The following is an 18,474-nucleotide window of genomic DNA, read 5'->3' on the forward strand; positions in this document are numbered from 1 at the left end:
TTAAATGAATATGGACTGTAACAGAACTGCACCTTCAGGCTGGTATGAAATTTAATTTAATTAATTTCTCTCATCTTTTATACTTAGAAAATCGCAGCTCTGGAAGAGGACTCACTACCCTTAAAGAAAAAACTAGAGCCGTATAGTGACTTGAGCCCTGTAAGTACAACTTCTATGAAGATTACAGCATTATATTGAACATGGACACCATCATGTGACTTTTGCATAGGAAAGCACTGCTTGGTTTAGTTGTGTGGGTTGGTTAATAAATAATAATTTTGTCATAGCACAATGCACAGTATGAAGGACACATTATTCAATAAAATAATCACATCCACATCTAAATAAATCATTAAGAGTTATTAAAATTCTATTATTGTTATTTTACCCATTTTTTTTCTAGTTTTCATCAAGGATTATTATATAGCTTACAGGTTACTATAAAAAAGTGACTTGAAATCATTTTAATTTAGATTAACTTGATATACTAAAATAACTAATACTAAAACAAAAATAAAAATGACACAAACTAAAATAAAAAATCATAAAAACTGTATAGACATAAAAAAAATAAAAATGACAGAATTACCCAAATGTTAAGTAAAATGAAAATATAAAAACTGATTCAAAATATTAATAAAAACTACAATAGTATGTCAATGATACTAAAATAACACTGGTTTTCATTACGGTTGTACTTTTTTTTTTCAGAGTCCAGCTCTTGCACGGGTGAAAATCGAGGAGGCTAGACGAGAGCTGGTAATTTTATTTATAAATTTAGTTTTATTTTGACATTTATTATTTTTTAATATTATTTACCTTTGTTGGAAATCATACATTTAGAGTAACGTTTTCTTTTTCCCAATGGTGCCCTGAATGCCCAGCTGGAGCAGAAAGTGGACTTCATGAACACTTTATCTCGATTATTTAAAATATCTAATAAAAAGCGTGTTAATAAATGCAATAAATGTGAGTTGTAAGTTGTGGCGCTTGTAATAAACGCAATTCCTCTCCGAGTCTCACGGTGGCGCCTTTTGTTTTTCCCGACTCCGCCGCAGCGGAAATGACGACTACACATTTGTTCCAGCGACGGCTAGTGGGGACATTTTAAATTAGCAAACTGCGCTAAAGCGGTCGGAAAGTCGAGAACACATAGCGGTTATTCCATAAAATTTCAATTAACTCCATATTTTCCTCATGAGTATGGTGTTGCGAGCCTGAGAAGTTCCAGAGAACACACACATGAGGACAGATTTGAACCAGGTAAGCTGCAGTCGACGGCGGTCGAGCGCGCTCTTATCACTGCGCCTCTCCATTTTGAACCTCTACTGCAGTTTTGACCCAGTCCTACTTTCACTTTAATTAATGCACGCGTTCATACATGCATATATGTGTGCTGTATCCACGAAACGTGCAAATGTGCCGGTTATAGTGCAGCGGTTGTGTCCAGACTGAGTGTTACAGCAACAGTGTGTCGCAGGATGAGCGTTTGTGCCGCAGTGTCTTCATTAGCGCTGTGCAACGTTTAGTTTCGCTTGTTTTACTATTTTCCTGTCTCTGTAATTATTTAAGAGCGGTGTTCCGTTCGTTTCTTTCGCAGCTGCGTCGGTGCATTGAGTTGCGTTGAATTGCACGCACGCACTATGATTTATAAACTGATTCTGGGATGTTGAGGAAGTATGCATTGATTTTTATTAATTGCAAACAAGACTGATAAACACACGTCGTTAGCAGCGGCTCGTGATCTTCATGCATGATGCATTGATGATTGGTTCATGTTTCAGTGCCTGCGAGAGGAACTAGACATGTTAGGGAAGCTCGTATAAAAAATTACATGGTAACCACAGTTTTCGCCAAAATACCATCGCTGCTGCAGTTTTGGGTGCTGTAATTGCTGTCGGAATGAATGTGGGATCTCCTTTAAAACGTGCAAGAAGCTTTCAGAATCTGTATTTTAATTCCTCGTTTTGATAGTTGACACTGGTATCTAAAATCACTTTGCTACAGATTGTAAACATATACAGAAATCTGATCTGTGGCAGTCATTGCGTGTGTGGCTTGTAATAATGCATATGGTTTTTGATAATTAGATAATGTCACATGAAGATGTAAAAATAATGAAAATTCCCTGCTCAAAATATCACAAGTTCCTCCTTTTTTTCTTATTAATGTGACTTCTTATTCACAACTGTAATTTTTTTTTACTGTAAATGTTAATTTTACTGTTAAAAAAAGTATATAACAGTATACAAAAATAAAATTCCAATATTTGTTTTGTATAAACAGCACTATTTTTATGTGTGCCTATTTTTTTTCTTCACGTATTTCAAGTATTGACCGTCAGATTTCTGAATGAGGTGTTTTGGTAGAAAGTGTAAAACAGGCTTGTGAGTTTTGATTTTAAATGTCTTGAGAGGAAAATTTAAAGATCTGTAGTGTTTTGTATCACAGGTTATGGAAAACTTTAAATTTATTTATTTTTTCCATCCTGAATTGATGGAATTGAATTGAAAGTCATGGAATTGATAGTCATGAACATTTATACATTTCTAGTTTATATTATTTTTTGGTTTGAATTCATGAAGTCATGAATATTGGTAACACTTTACAATAAGGTTCCATTAATGTATTAACTTACATGAATAAACAATGAACATTACATTTATTGCAGTATTTATTAATCTTTGTTAATGAATAGTCGTTCATTGTTAGTTCATGTTAATTCACAGTGCATTAACTAATATTAAGCACTAATAATGCATTAGTAAATGTTGAAATTAACATGAAATAAGATTAATAAATGCTGTAGAAGTATTGTTCATGTTTGGTTCATGTGAACTAAAGTAGTTAACTAATGTTAACTAATGAACCTTATTGTAAAGTGTTACCTGAATATTTATTTATATAGTCAGTATGAGCTTTTGTAGTTGTGATCTAAGATCTAAATATTGTATACAAGTTGCTGTTTGTGAGATCAGTCTCTCATAAGTGATTTTTTAATATTTGTACGTTTTCATGCATTGTGACTGAGGCCGCAGCAAAACATTTGTTTATACACATGAAGTTTTGAAACAACTTTTCAAGGCCAGACTCTCGTGAAATACAGCATTGTGCGTTGGAGTCTAATGACATGTAGAAAGGTTGATAAGGTGCGTGATAGTTACCCGAATCCACAGTATCTGAGTGGTGGTTGAATGATGAGAAACCGAACTAACCATGTAAACATTCGACATTTGTCAGCTGTTATACTGACACACAATTCTTGTTTTCCAGGTCAGCAGCCCCTGTTTGTCACCTATCAACTGCCACTTCAGAGACTCCGCCCCTGGCCCCGCCCTCCAGAGATGACTGATGCCCAGAAGGCCAACGAGCTCCCTGAATGCCCTACAGAGGGCGGGGCCACAGCAGAAGAGCAGGACATGCCCCTGAGACAAGAGACCACGCCCACCAGCTCTCCGGCGTGCGAGGAGCCAATCAGCTCGCAGAGTCCTGACAAACAGCCGGCGCCTGGTCTGCTCTCCATGCCGTGCTTACTAAAGGAGCTTCATAGAGACTCTGCCCCCGGGCAGCCGCAGGAAATGGACCCACCCCCGGCCGCCGCCCAGTCCTGCGTGCAGGAAGACAGCGATTCTTCCGCCTGCCTGCGGTCGCCTTCCTCCTCCGGTCACCTGGGAGACTCCGACACACTTTCGTCAGCGGAGGAAGCTCCCGCGCCCGTCCAGACGGCCGGCAGGAAGTCGCGACGTTCGCATTCTGAGAGCGATGCGTCCACGGTTGCCATGGCGGCCAAGAAGAACCGCTGCCAGGAGAAGCAGGTGAACGGGCGCATGCGCGTCAGAGGCCTGCGCAGCCAGCAGCAGAAGCAGCGCATGCGACAGCTGCGGCAGAAACGCGAGGCGGCGGCGAGACGCAAACCCGACGTGCTCCAGGACAGCAGCACTAGCGACAGCGACATCACAGCCCACTCATCCTCATCCTCGCCGCTAACGGCCTCATCTGACAATGAGGGAGAGACAATCAACTCTCACGCACCAGGTAAGTGAACACACACACACACACACAGGCTACTTTGTGTGGACACACGTTGCGAACAAATCTTGAACAAATCGATTCGCTGATGCATCACGGTTCTTTCTCAGATGATTCTGGATTGATCCACAAACATTCATTATTCATTTGTTTATTATGAAACAACCAATATGACTGTTATTATTATTAAAGGGGTCCTATTATGCTCTTTTACAAAGTCTTGATTTTGTTTTGGGGGTGTACTAGAACCTGACAACCAGTGGAACCAGTTTTTGATTGTTTTATTTTTGCAATTTGACAATAATAACTAAATTGTTAGATTAAAGCTATAGATTTTAGATTTAGATTTTTACAATAGATTTTATGTTTATCAATATTATTAGTAATGATGCTATTGATGATGATGATAATAATAATGTTAATGACAATAAAACTTTACTTATTTGACCATCTCACTTTTAATGTCTAATAAATTAACACTACCAGCAAATTACAATAAATTACAGCAATAAATTTATTTACCCATCAATATTATGTTGTTAATAATATTAAAATTAATAATAATAATTATTATTAATACATTTCTTATCTGACATTTCACTTAATGGTTAATGGTTGAGTAAAAAAATATGACTACGTGATGCCAGTAAAATTACAGTAATGTTTTTTTTTTGTTTTATGATTGTGTAATTATTTTTATGAATATATTATTATTAATGTTAATTACAGTAAATAATTGCTTATCTGACCATCTCATTTAATGACTAAAACCAAAAAAAAAACTCTATGGTGCCAATAAATTTATATTATTTTTACATTTATTTTAATTTGTGTCATGTGCATTTTTAATTTGTGTTGTTGTTGTTATTATTGTTATTATTAATGTTAATTACAATAAATAATTACTTATCTGACCATCTCACTTAATGGTGATTAAAAAAATTATATGGTGCTAGTAATCGGTAGACATTATTTATTTTTTACTGATTAAGAAAACTGTGTGGAGAAAAAAATATATATTTAAATTGGTTATTTCGTATTAAACTGACAAATATTTATTTTTGTTTGTGGATGATAGCCAGCATATTATTGTATACAGTACTATAAAATTTCACTAAAGATGTTCAAACCTGTGCTGTATAAGTTACTGGAAAAATTGAGGTGCATCGAGAATCGTTTTGGAATCCGATTTGACTCTGAATCTAAATTGAATCGTGAGATGCTGAAGATTCCCAACTCTAGTCCTGAAACAAACCAGTACCTTCAGTGAAGCCCTTTTGATGTTTCATTTCTCTCATGCATTGTTCGGTGCATGTTGACTGAATGACAGAACTGTTGAATAAACACACACTCATAGATCAGGCACATCACACACCAGTCCCATTACATCAGACGGAGCTCCTGCAGCGGTCAGGTGTGTTTTACTGTGCATGCATGTTGAATGACCTCATATGCAAAGCGGCAGGTGAGGAACGTTTTTCCGCTCTCAGAATACAACAGCGTTCTGACCTTGCACTGACCTCAGTCTTTAGTATGGTTGCACAATTCTGGGAATTTTCAAGCCTGGAAAATTTCCATGGGAATAAACTGGGAATTTGCAAAAAAATTGCAGGAACAGGGAACTTGAATGTAGTTGGAAAAAAAAAATCTTGCAGCATAATCTTGGCTAAAACAACCAGAATTAATGCAATTTCAGTTGAATTTCTACCTCAATCACATGCACACAGCACACACACCCTACATGCACCGTGCATTCCTCCATAACATGCACAAATAATTTCTTGAATCCTGAACACAAAATGATGTCTAAATGTCCATCTTGGTGAGTATTCACGTAACTTGCATATTGCATAAATTTGTTTAAAACTTTCTTGTGCTGTGTGTAAGCTATTGCGCAACAAAATTATACCATTGTAAAAACAAATACACTGACTGAGCAAACATTTAGGTGAGGAGATTAAAAAAAAAAACTGTCTAAAAATGACCCTTCCCCGCACACAATCCCGCCTAGTCACCTAATGGGGGAATTCCTCCTCATTTTCCAGGCTTTTTGATATTACTTGGGGAAATATATTTGATCTATGGCATTCAAGTTTAACTAGCAAATACCAAAATGTGTTTATACAGTAGCTAGCCAGCCAGTAAATCAGATATGAAAAATGTAAGCTAGTTAGCACTATTTCATTGATCATTTATGAGGCTAGGTATCATGTGCTAGCTAGCTCAGGCTGTGATGCTCTTTCTTGTAGCTTCTGCTAGCCAGTTTTCTGTTATCATACAGAAGTACAGTACTGGTCAAAAGTTTGGACACATTACTATTTTTATGTTTTTGAAAGAAATCTCTTACGTTCATCAAGCCTAGATTTATTTGATCAAAAATACAGAGCAAAACAGTAATATTGTGAAGTATTATTACAATTTCAAATAATGGTTTTCTGTTTTAATGTACTTTAAAATATGATGTAGGCCTATTTCTATGATGCAAAGCTGAATTTTCAGCATCATTACTCCAGTCTTCAGTGTCACACGATCCTTCAAAAATCATTCTAATATGCTGATTTATTATCAATTTTTTATATATATAACCTGAGATACTTTTTTCAGGATTCTTTGAATAAAACGTTAAAAAAGAACAGCATTTTTTTCAATAGAATTTTTTTTTAACAGTACACTACCATTCAAAAATTTGGGGTCAGAAACTCTTCTTTTTTTTTTTGAAAGAAATTAATACTTTTATTCAGCAAGTATGTGTTAAATTAATAAAAAAGTGATAGTAAAGACTTATATTGTTAGAAAAGATTTCTATTTTGAATAAATGCTGTTCTTTTTAAGTTTTTATTCAGAAATGTATCCTGGAAAACATATCACAGGTTCCAAAAAATCCAAAAATGGAATTTTTAAAATTTGCATTAGTTTACATGCATGTCGGCTTATGACCAAACAAAATGTTTATATTTATGTTTGTAAATGATATAGTTTCTTGAAATTTCCCCAAATTTCCAATTAATTCCCATAAATTTCTGTTAAGTTTCCAACTTGGAAGATTGTCAAAATTCCTCAGATTTAGTTCCCATGGAAAGATTTAGTTCCAGAAATCCGCCCCTTTGCAGTAGGGGTGCAACAGATCATAAATGTTAAGTTTAACCATCACAGAGTGAAAGTTTATCATTTGCACGTGTTTTGTCTTGCCAATTTACACATTCAAGCAATTTTAAACCATTCAAGCGAAAGAGAACTTGAATCAGGACTCGCACACTGTTTTCTGTGTGCACAGCCGCTGCCGCACACACACACAGAGAGAGAGAGAGAGGTGCGATTGAGACGGCGCATGAACACCGTATTGATTCCTTTTTCACATCTCTTTGTGCTTGAACGGACACATACACACAAAGCTATGTTAAAATACCCGTTTTGGCAGGTATTCTGGTAAACAGCTGAGAAAGAAACCAGATGTGTGTCAGTATTAGGTCTGTGCATTTGGTCTTAAAGAGACAGCAACCTATAAATACCTGCTGCTGTCTGCTAATCAAATAACACCACAGCTTTAAAGGGGTCATATGACATCTGTATTTAACTTATGCAGTGAACACTATTGTGTTATTTTACACTTAATTATTACATTTCTGCACCTGAATACTACTGTTACTGACTTTATTTGTAACTTTGTTGTATTCATCTATGCTTGTAATTTGTGTAATTATTCCTGTTTTAAGCTAGTAGTTTTTGCCGTGGTATAGAAGTACTTAAGTAAGCTTTCAGTAATAAATGAAAAGCAAACTTTTTTAGTTTTTTTGCCGATCTGAAAAATGATCCAATTTGTGACTCAATATCCGTAATATGATCGGAACCGTGAGTTTTGTGATCCGTTGCACCACTACTTTGCAACCAGTCTTTAGTGACCCACCAGAATGACCACTAACTCTGGCTGGTCTTTAAAAGCTTTAAAATCCAAGGTCAGGTATAACAAAATACACTGCAGCTAATTTGGGTGACGTTTTTGTTCATTTGATAGTCTAAGGCTCCGATCAGACAGAATGCGTTTTTTGCCGTGAGGCGCCTTTTTTAAATTGTTTTCTGTTGGCAGTGAGCGTTTTGCGCGCTGTTTATGAGCCCCGGGCGGCTTGCGTTTTAGCCGCCTGCTGCGCCTCGCGTTTTTGGAGGAGATATGAAGGTAGAATGACGTCAAAAAGATTTGCATACGCAGGGTAAGAGTTGTGGAAGTGTACATAAGACTGTAAGCGTAAATTAAATTTGCATGCGCAAGAGAAGCTTTGTAAAGGTGTAAATCGTGTTTCAAGCGCAAGAAAAAATTATTTGCAGCATTTTACTGGTACTCGTAAGTGTAATCATGTATTGTGAAACTGCAGCTTCATGCTAACGCAAAATAAATATGATCTGCATGCTTCTGACTTCCATGTTTCCGCGCTTACACTTTTGGCACGTTTTTTTTCGCCAAAAGTCGGTCAAATCTTTTTGACGTCATTCTACCTTCATAGGAGAGCTCTGAGCGCCCGAAGTTGGAAAAAGAAGCAGCTCTGAGCGGAAAAGCGCCCAACGTCATTCGTGGATTTTTTCAATTGTCCAATCAAATGAACGGAGAGGCGGGCCTTCCATTGTGGTGATGAAAGTTTGCCGTTGCTTAGAAAGTCCGGAGACTGCAATGATGGAGGAGAAACTTTTGGTGTCTGTCGCGGGTTACCCGGAGCTGTATTTTTTAAGGTTTCTGCTAATATGACAGTTTACTTAACAGCAAAAACCAAAGATTTTAGAGCGCTCGCGCTATAATCATTTGATTAGACTGACAGGACAGCTGATTTGGTGGTTGCCTAGCAACATAAAAAAACGCAGCGCACTGCTCTTTTTTTAAAAGTCACCAAAAAAAGGCAGTGTGGTGCGCCTCGCGTTTTCAGACCTAAAAACGCGTTCGGTGTGATCGGGGCCTAAAGCTGTTGCTTACCTTTTCTGCCGACAGATGTTCAAACACTAGACATTCACTAAAATAGCAATTATGCACAATGACATTATAATCAAGTATATTTATGATCAGCAATACTGATGCACAAAATGAATTTCATTGTAATGAATGCAGAGCAAAGTCCATTTGGTTGGAGGTCAGTTATATTGGATTAGCATATTAGAATGTCACGAGATTTCCTTCATTGTGTCTTTTGTCTTTCAGTTGCCTCAGTGTCTGTTGTCTTTGTGTCCTTTGTCTGTGGCTTGTGTGTGTAATGTGTCCGCAGTTTTTTGTTAATTCATCCTTCTGCATACTACTTGTTAGTTAGGATATGCATTATGTCCTCGTGGGGCCACCAGGGGGCGTTTGCCTCTTTGGGGCCACATTGTTGGCATGGCAGGAGTTGAAGCTCCGTATATGTGATCGTTTGTGGACCATATCATAACTTTATATTGTATATTATATTGTATTAGTTGTGCAGATTTATGTAGTTTTAAGGCCTGTTTGGTAGTTCCGGTTTTGTTCCGTTTTTTTTGCAACTTTTTTTTAAAAAGCAGATGCGTTTGCAGCAGTGATATTTTAGTATTATTTCTACTATATACTACTGTAGTATTTATTAATATTTTGGATTAGCTTTTATTTTATAAAATGTCGAATTGGCTTTTATTTTTGTGTTTTGTGTTTTAATTTTAATTTTAGATAAACTTCGTTGAATTTTGTTTAATTTTTAGTTTTAGTAATTTTGTGTGATTTTGTCATTAAATTTTTATTTCTATATAGCTTCAAAACTTCCGTTTTAGATTTAGTAATGTTAGTAATTTTATCTTCAACTTATTTTATTTCAGTTAATTGTCAAGGCTACATTTCAAAGTTTCTTTTAAGTTTTTCATCTAATATTTAAGTATTATTTCTGTATAATATTTTATTTCAACCTTATTTCAGTTAACAAAAAGTTTTATTTAACAATAACAACACATGCAACGTTTCAAAGGTTTTTTTTCCCCCCAAGTTGTGCCTCTAAATTCATCCTTTTTAAAACAGTCATCAAAGCTCTTCTTTTGTGCACATTCACCAACTTAAAAAAAATTTCTAGTGCTTGTCAAATCATCTGCACTTACCAACATTCCAGTTATTATGCATAATCTGTGAGGTCTATGATTAGTTTTGTGTAATATCATGTTAATTAGCCTTTTTATTCATTTAATATCTCTCAGGGCTGTGTTTTATTGTTAAGAAACTGTAAACCAGCATAATGATGCAGCAGTAGTTGACTAGTCTTTCAGACAAGTTCATTTGGAACATCTCTAGTTGTTACACTCCTGTCTTTATTTCTTCACATGTAATATCCTGAGGGTTGGTTGGCGTTATACTGGTTAAAATGCTGGTATCTACATCACTGTGTGATCTTTAGGCCGTCTTAAGTCATATGACTGTAGGTGAACTGTACCCAGAATGCACTGCGAGAGCTGCATGATTGTCCCCAGCATGCTCGCCGGTGTGCACGCAATAACGCCGCCGCTTTCTGCATTCCTGTGTGTCTGACGTGTCTCTCTCGGCACTGCCATCTGTCTTTAAGCTGGCCATCGCCGAACCGACGCTTCTGGAGCATCAGCGCGCGGGCGGGGCCAACTCAACATGGGCGTGGCCAGTGGAACCCTGGGCGGAGTCTTGGAGGAAGCGCTTACGCGATTCGCCGCAATGCAGAGACAGACCGAGGAGCGCTTTCGTGTGTGGATGGACAGACTGACCCACATGCATTCGGATGATGACCTTTCGTCCAGTGAAAATACTGAGGGGCGGAGCAACGTTAGCTCATTCCTGCCGTCGTCGGAGTCGCAGGAAACGCTGGCGGCCTATCAGATGGCTCGAGTCAGCGCTATCACGGTTCCACCGCCTCAGACTGCCGGTGTCAATGGAAGTGCAGAGCCATCTGAACCGAACGTTTAAAGAACGTTGACGCAACACAACTGTGCCGACTCAATTCGACCGCTGAAGTGGAGGCTTCGGACAATGCACAAACCTTCTCTTTATCTCTAATTAAATTCATCTTCATTCTGGCTTCCACATCTCTCTCTCTATTAAAGGACCAGCTTTCCTACAAATGAAACATTTACTCATCCTCATGCCTTTCTGAACCCATTTGGCTTTCTTGCATCCAACACAAAATGTGAAATTTTGAGGAATATTGTGGCAATTCGATGAAAGTGAACAAGAAACTGAGGCTGTCAAGCTCCAGACAGTGTTACTTTAGTATCATACTATACTAGTATCATTCTATTCTACTATATGATACTATTATAGTTTTTATGCATATTTTGAATCGGGTTTTATTTTTATACTTCCTGTTTTTTTTTAATAGTTTTGTTATATAATATAAGTAATACACAAATAATATGAGTTTAAATTTTATTAATTTTTTTTTTGTTTTAGTTATTTTAATACATCACGTTAAACAAAATTTAAATGAGAAATGTCTATTTCAGTTAACTATAATTTTAGTTTTACTTTTAGCTATTGTTTTGTTTTTGTCATTCTTAGTTTTTGTTTTTTATATATATAGATATATAGATATAGATAGATAATTTTAGCACATCAATTGAGCAAAAGTAAAATGAGAATGTAACTATGTAACTAGATGAAATAAAGTTTTTTTTAATATTGTAATTTTATTAAATTTTTTATTTATTTTACTTAACAAAAATATTATGGATTTAGTTAACTATAATAACTCTGGCTCTGGTTTAATTGAATTACGACTTCAATTTTGTCTTTTCTTCACATAAAACTATTGCATGACTTCAGAAAATGTTGATTTTAGCACACACGTTGTAAAAAGTAAAATGAGAATGTAACTAGATGAAATAAAGTTTTTTTAATATTGTAATTTTATTAAATTTTTTATTTATTTTACTTAACAAAAATATTATGGATTTAGTTAACTATAATAACTCTGGCTCTGGTTTAATTGAATTACGACTTCAATTTTGTCTTTTCTTCACATAAAACTATTGCATGACTTCAGAAAATGTTGATTTTAGCACACACGTTGTATGGATTTTTTATTTTTTTGGAGGTTGACTGGCACTGTCGCCATTGTAAAAAAATAAAATAAATAAAAAATAGTAGCCAGGATATACTTAAGTAAATTAAATGTTGTCAAAGTCATATGGGTTTGGAATGACTTGAGGGTGAGTTAATAATGACAGAAATTTCTTTTTTTTTTTTTTTTTTTGGTAAACCATTTCTTTAACTTCATCTGTCTTCTATTAACATTTTCCGTTGTTTTATATTGGCATCTCAGGGCAGCCCTCCACACTCAGTGCCTTTGCGATCTCATTTCTTTGGGAGAGCCAATTTCTTCCACTCACCTGGATTATTTTAAAGAATCATTTGTCTTGCCTGTAGAATAATAACTCCTTCATGATGTTATTTCCACAAGAGACTTCTGAAGTTTCGCCTCGACTGCCATGTGTCTTTTTCTCTTCATCTAGGCCGGCATGTCTACCAAAGAACTCTTGTTTGCATTGTGGATTGTTTTAGTTTCTTATTGAATCGCTTCTTCCAAAGCGGAATATGCATGATATAAGCTGACAATAGAGAGCTGTAATGTAATGACAGCCTGTAAATTGGTTTTTATTATAAATACTAACCTACAACACACAAACGAACATCAAACACTAATAGAAACAGTCTGTGATGCACATGCAATAAACAGGTGATTCTACTACTATTTCTACTGGACACAATGTCTAAAGCAAGAGATATTGATCACTTTTTTTTTTGTCTATATCTATTTAAGGGTAATTTCCATAAAAACATGTCAGTCATATTTTGCCCCAAAGTTAATGTTTACATAAAGACAATGAAGCCTATATTTGGAAATATTAAGCTTTAATGCATTTTGAAATGAATGACAGTTGTGCACATTAATTACTGTAATGCATTGTAATGAGTTGGCGCTTCTCATTATATTGTGGTTTCTGAAATATCCTATAATACAATCATTTTTTAATTAAAAAAAATCTGCAAATTAAAAGCAGCACAACAAATACTGATATATAAATAGTTGACTTTGAATATTCTAATATTTGAAAAACAATTCATGTTACTGCAATGAGAGAATTTCTATTTATTTAATTTTTTTCACCAAAGTCTTCTCAGTTGTCAATGTCACAATTTCAAAATTATGGGTATAAGTAGACTTAATTTTATTGCAAAATAATTACATGTCATTTCTTTTTGATTTTAGGGTGAAATATGAGCTGGCCATATTTCATGAGATTCGACCATCATGTGCTTCCTCCACACTAACACAAACACTCATAGTCAAGGTTTACTGTAGTTACTGACTTGCAGGAGGACTTGAAAGCTGTTTGCTGTACTGCTTTACTGTATAGAGCGTCTGAAGGAGATTGTTTACGTTTTTATGTCTTTTTGTGTAATAATATCCAGGCTGCCTAAGTTTAGTGTCATAATGTTTTAGATGGAGGACAGAATTCCTAACTTATAATTGTTAGAAACCAAGAAATGAGTAACCAGAGATAATGTCTTTTTATTTGTTCCAAAAATGTTTTCTTTATTTTTAATGTCCTATACTACTGCCTAACCAAACGTAAAAGTGTGCCAGGCGACATTCATTTGTGTTTTCATGTCTATGTAACACATTATTGATGTGTGTTATCTGCTCTGTCGTTAGCTGGTAAATAAATATACTAGTATTTTACCAGCATTCATCTGTTTGACCTGACTTTCATAGCCTTATTATCCAGGTAGTTTGCATTTAATGTCCATGTAGGGCTATAATATTGTAAAAAAAAAAAAATGCTTTTGTTTACTAAATTCATTCAAGTCTTTTGGTAATTTTTTTTTACCCATTTACTTTAATAAAACATCTTCCTGGTCTTATAGGGAACAGTTTGTCAGTGCACATTATTTAATAAAAGAAAAAAGGTTTTTTGATTTTAACAACCTTCAAACATACAGAAGACACTCAAATCAATTTTCAATGGATAAAAAAAAAAAGTTCTGAAAATTTTTTGTTGAATATTGTCTTGCAAAATATGTTGCATTACAGAATAAAATGGATTTGTGAACAGTTTTTCAGTGAAAAGAAAATATATAAATATAAATGTATATATAAATATTCACTCAAAAACAGAGGTGCATAAGCTCAGATCAAGGAGGTCTATGATCAGTCATTGCAAAAACTAAATGCAAAACCAGTGCTAATTGAAAAGATTGATTAAAAAGATTGAATTCAATATTTGTAACAATATAGCATAACGAGGAACTATATTTGGTCATTTTTGACTGGACACCACAAATGTAACAAGGTGGGGGGAAAAATCCCCCAAATTGTCCATTTTGGGGGGGAAGTTGTTGTACCCTGTGTGAGGAAAGTCAGTAAGTTTAAGTTTTAGTCCAGTGTAAAAACATTAACATTAAAGGGATAGTTCACCAAAAATTAATATTTGGTCATCATTTACTCACACTCAAGCTGTTTCCAAACATGTATGAGTTTCTTTCTTCTGTTGATCACAAAAGATATTTTGAAGAGTGTTGGTAATCAAACAGTTGACGGTAGCCATTGACTTCCATAGGATGGAAAAAATACTATGGAAGTCAATGGCTACCGTCAACATTCTTCAAAATATGTTATTTTGTGTTCAGCATGAGGATTAAAGCTTTATAGTCTGCTAACATTCAGTGTTTCTCTTTAATCCAGCATTTTCAAAAGAAACTAATTAGGAGAAATACAGATATGGTGGCGAATCTTCTGAACGGTGTGTGTGTGTGTGTGTGTGTGTGTGTGTGTGTGTGTGTTGCAGTGGGTCCTGCAGTGATTGGACACTATGATATTTCAGACACTCACTCCGAACAGGAACAGCAGTCTCAGTCGCTCTCAGGTTCGTTGCTACTGTTACTCAGTCTCCAGGATGGTAGATTGACTGTACACTCGTACACAATGGCTGTGTCCCAATTCACATACTCCTATTAGATTAGCAAACTTGTAGTACTTTCAAACATGTGCATCAATACATACGTTTAGACCACAATCTCTTGCACTACCAAAGTTTTGTGAAATTTTTTTTGTGCACTTTTACCGTTGACGAAAATGGGAAGCCGCTGCAGTAGTTTTGTTATTAGGGATGTGATTTCATGAATTTGAAGTATTCAATCAACAGACAGAACTTTAATTTTGAACAAAAGGACTTTTTGCTAATCCAGTCGGGCCGCAGCACACCACCTCCATTGGCACTACAACCAATCATGTTTTGTCATTTAAACATTGCGTTTGAGAATTGCGATGCAGCCATTTCCTTACTGACTTACCTCACATTTACTGTGAGATGAATAATGTTGGCCTCAACTACAGTACACACTTTTGTATTAAATAGTGGAATCCAGGGAGTATGTCGTCGGGCACTGTCTGATCTCTGTTTGGACATTTGCGTTTTGTTTTTGTGTATGTGTTTTGTTCCTGTTGTGTTGCATCAGCTATTTCATTCTGAGGATGGCGGTGAATGTTGAAACGATTTTTTATTTTTTTTGTAACTGTTGCTGAATTAAGTATTTTGTGTTTCTGTAGGTGCAGTAGAAGTCCAGCCATCTCAGGTGAGTCTGGCATCCACCGACAGTGAAGTGGAGATCGTTGGAGTTCAAGAGAAAGCCAGGTGAACTGATCCTTATCATTCAGCAGTCATTTAGTAGTATTCATATGCTAATTAGGTAAGCAATAACATGCACATCATATTTTGGTCCTAAACAATAATTTGCAGAATTGTAAATTGGTTGTTTAACTACATTTAAACAACAATAGAATTGCCATTTATCATGACCTTGTAGTAATTGTGAAACTACACAGAATTTTGACTATTAAAAAAAATCATCAGTCATACCACAGGACTATTTTTTTAGATGCAAAAACAAATAAGTGATTAAAAAAGTAAATGACTGGTTGCAGCACCTATATATGTATATATAACACTTTATATGCAAGAAAACAAAACTAGTTAATTTAATTGATTTGAGCCATTTGTATGTGCACATTTAACATTCTTTTTATTCTATTTTATTATTTTAAAGTAACCCTTCCAAAGTCATTTTTAATATAAGTGGATTTCAATTGAAATGAAATTGTAGTTTTTAGTACTTTACAATAGGAATCAATTCATTAGCATTTCTTAATGCATTGGGTATCATGAACTGACAATGAAAATTCTACAGCATATACGGGGGGATATTGCAATTCTTAAAAAGTATTAATTCACAAATGAAGGCCTTTGAAGCAGAAAGTCTTCAATTCATAAAGTAATTGCATCAAATGTTGCATGCACTGCAAAAAAATTAATATCTTACTCATTATTTGTTTTTTCTTGTTTTCCAATAAAATGTCTAAACATCCTTAAATCAAGATACACTTGAGACATAAGAAATCTCGGTTTCTGAGAAATTTAACTAAATTGAGTTTATGCTTAAACACAAAACACAAAAAAAAAAAGCCAATGGGCTCAGAAAAATCTACTTAATTCAAAGGGAAAACAAGTTTTCACACGTTCTTCTTTCAAGCTTAAAGTCGCTTAATTTTGTTCAATTTCTCAGAAAACAAGACTTCATATCTTCATTTTGTATCTCAAGTAAATGTATCTTAATTTAAGGATGTTTATATATGTGACCCTGGACCACAAAACCAGTCTTAAGTCGCTGGGGTATATTTGTAGCAATAGCCAAAAAAAAAAACATTGTATGGATGTATCAAAATTATCGATTTTTCTTTTATGCCAAAAATCATTAGGATATTAAGTAAAGATCATGTTCCATGAAGATATTTGGTAAATTTCTTACCATAAATATATCAAAACTTAATTTTTGATTGGTAATACAGTCATGGCCAAAAATATCGGCACCCTTGGTAAATATGATCGAAGAAGGCTGTGAAAATTAATCTGCATTGTTAATCCTTTTGATCTTTTATTTAAAAAATTTGCAAAAATCTAACCTTTCATTGGATAATAAGAATTTAAAATGGGGGGAAATCTCATTATGAAATAAATGTTTTTTTCAAATACACGTTGGACACAATTATTGGCACCCCTAGAAATTCTTATGAGTAAAATATCTCTGAAGTATATTCCCATTCATATTCACAATTTTGAGCACTCCAGGGTGATTATGAACATGAAATTATCCAGCCATGGCTTCCTGTTTCACAGTCCAGATTTTCAAAACCGTACAAGATCCTAACAAACCGTACATCAATGGAAAGCTTATTTATTCAGCTTTCAGATGATGTATAAATCTCAATTTCAAAAAATTGACCCGTATGACTGGTTTTGTGGTCCAGGGTCACATATTTGAACTGGAAAATAAGGTAAAAATACTGAGTAAGATATTATTTTTTTGCAATGTATGCAACATTTGATGAAATGATTTATGACTTTCTAGGCCTTGATTTGTGGAAGGATGAATTAAGGCGTTTTTAAGACCAGCAGAAACCCTGTGTGTTTATTTTTTCGAGTTACTTTGAATGATGTACTTTTTCCGACAGTTGTAATGTTTTTGTAATGTTATTTTCAGCTTGGTGTCAAGGTTTCCTCACGGCGGAGTGATCCAGTCGCTTTCTTCCTGGAAGCAGAGAGCTCCGGCTCAGTGGACGTCTGTCTCGGCGCAGTCCGGCTGGGTTCCTCCTCCTGAGGTGGTGGATCTGACACTGGATGAAGACCGGCACAGATGCCTGCTGTGATCAAACACACTCACACATACACGCTCATATACATGTGACTGGTGGGCCGAGTGACTCAAACCATAACCACGAGACTGTTGAAACTAAGAACACAGAACGATGCTTTCATTAAATGAAAAACACTTCTGATACCCTTTGATATGCCTGATTAATTATTTGCTACTGTGAGACCACAATGTGAGTAAATGACAGCAGATTTTATCAGAGCAAATACTGTACCAAGTTCTCCCGTGATAAAGTCAGGTATCAAAACTACTGGTCTGAAATACTCACACTCTTAAAAACAAAAATGGGGCTTCTTTAGAGAAATGAATACTGAATGTAAACGGTTGAATCTCACAAAAACTGGTCATATTTCACTCCAGAATGAAGAATATAGAATTTATATTTAGCCGAAAACAAGCAAGACCATTTTTAGTGCAATTAAGATCTTTGAATTGACATTTATTATTGTCATTTAAAAAAAATACTATAATTTGATGAAATATTTCAAATGTTGTCAAATACACTACCGGACAAAAGTTTGGGATCAGAACGATTTTTTTATGTTTTTTACAGGAGTTTCTTCTGCTCATCAAGGCTGCATTTATTTAATCAAAAATACAGGAAAAATGTAATATTGTGAAATATTATGATGTAAAATAAAGTTTTTCTATTTTAATATACATTAAAATGTAATTTATTCCTGTGATGCAAAGCTGAATTTTCAGCATCAGTACTCCAGTCTTCAGTGTCACATGATCTT

The 18,474-nt window shown here is 35.1% G+C and overlaps 1 protein-coding gene across 5 annotated transcripts; it reads left to right on the forward strand.

Moving 5' to 3' along the window:
• The first annotated feature begins 872 nt into the window (after nt 1-872).
• Nucleotides 873-18,166, forward strand: LOC107675757 (uncharacterized protein C18orf25-like). Of its 5 annotated transcripts, none has more exons than XM_016470184.1 (5): nt 873-1,263; nt 3,274-4,035; nt 14,815-14,892; nt 15,576-15,660; nt 17,564-18,166. In XM_016470184.1, exons 2-5 carry the CDS (start codon nt 3,345-3,347, stop codon nt 17,727-17,729), a joined length of 1,020 nt encoding a protein of 339 aa, XP_016325670.1. In that variant the 5' UTR covers nt 873-1,263; nt 3,274-3,344; the 3' UTR covers nt 17,730-18,166. The 5 variants fall into 5 exon arrangements, with proteins under 5 accessions (XP_016325670.1, XP_016325673.1, XP_016325674.1 ...); XM_016470187.1 differs by having other exon boundaries at nt 15,576-15,601; XM_016470188.1 differs by lacking the exon at nt 14,815-14,892 and having other exon boundaries at nt 15,576-15,601.
• The last annotated feature ends 308 nt before the right edge of the window (nt 18,167-18,474 follow it).

Source organism: Sinocyclocheilus anshuiensis, unplaced genomic scaffold (assembly GCF_001515605.1).
Source record: "Sinocyclocheilus anshuiensis isolate Anshui unplaced genomic scaffold, SAMN03320099.WGS_v1.1 scaffold708, whole genome shotgun sequence".
Classification (NCBI taxonomy): domain Eukaryota; kingdom Metazoa; phylum Chordata; class Actinopteri; order Cypriniformes; family Cyprinidae; genus Sinocyclocheilus; species Sinocyclocheilus anshuiensis.

Coding starts and splice junctions, on each gene's coding strand:
- LOC107675757 (XM_016470183.1), top strand. CDS start 3,345: ATGACTGATGCCCAGAAGGCCAACGAGCTCCCTGAATGCCCTACAGAG. Junction 4,036..10,562: donor AATCAACTCTCACGCACCAG/GTAAGTGAACAC, acceptor TCTGTCTTTAAG/CTGGCCATCGCCGAACCGAC.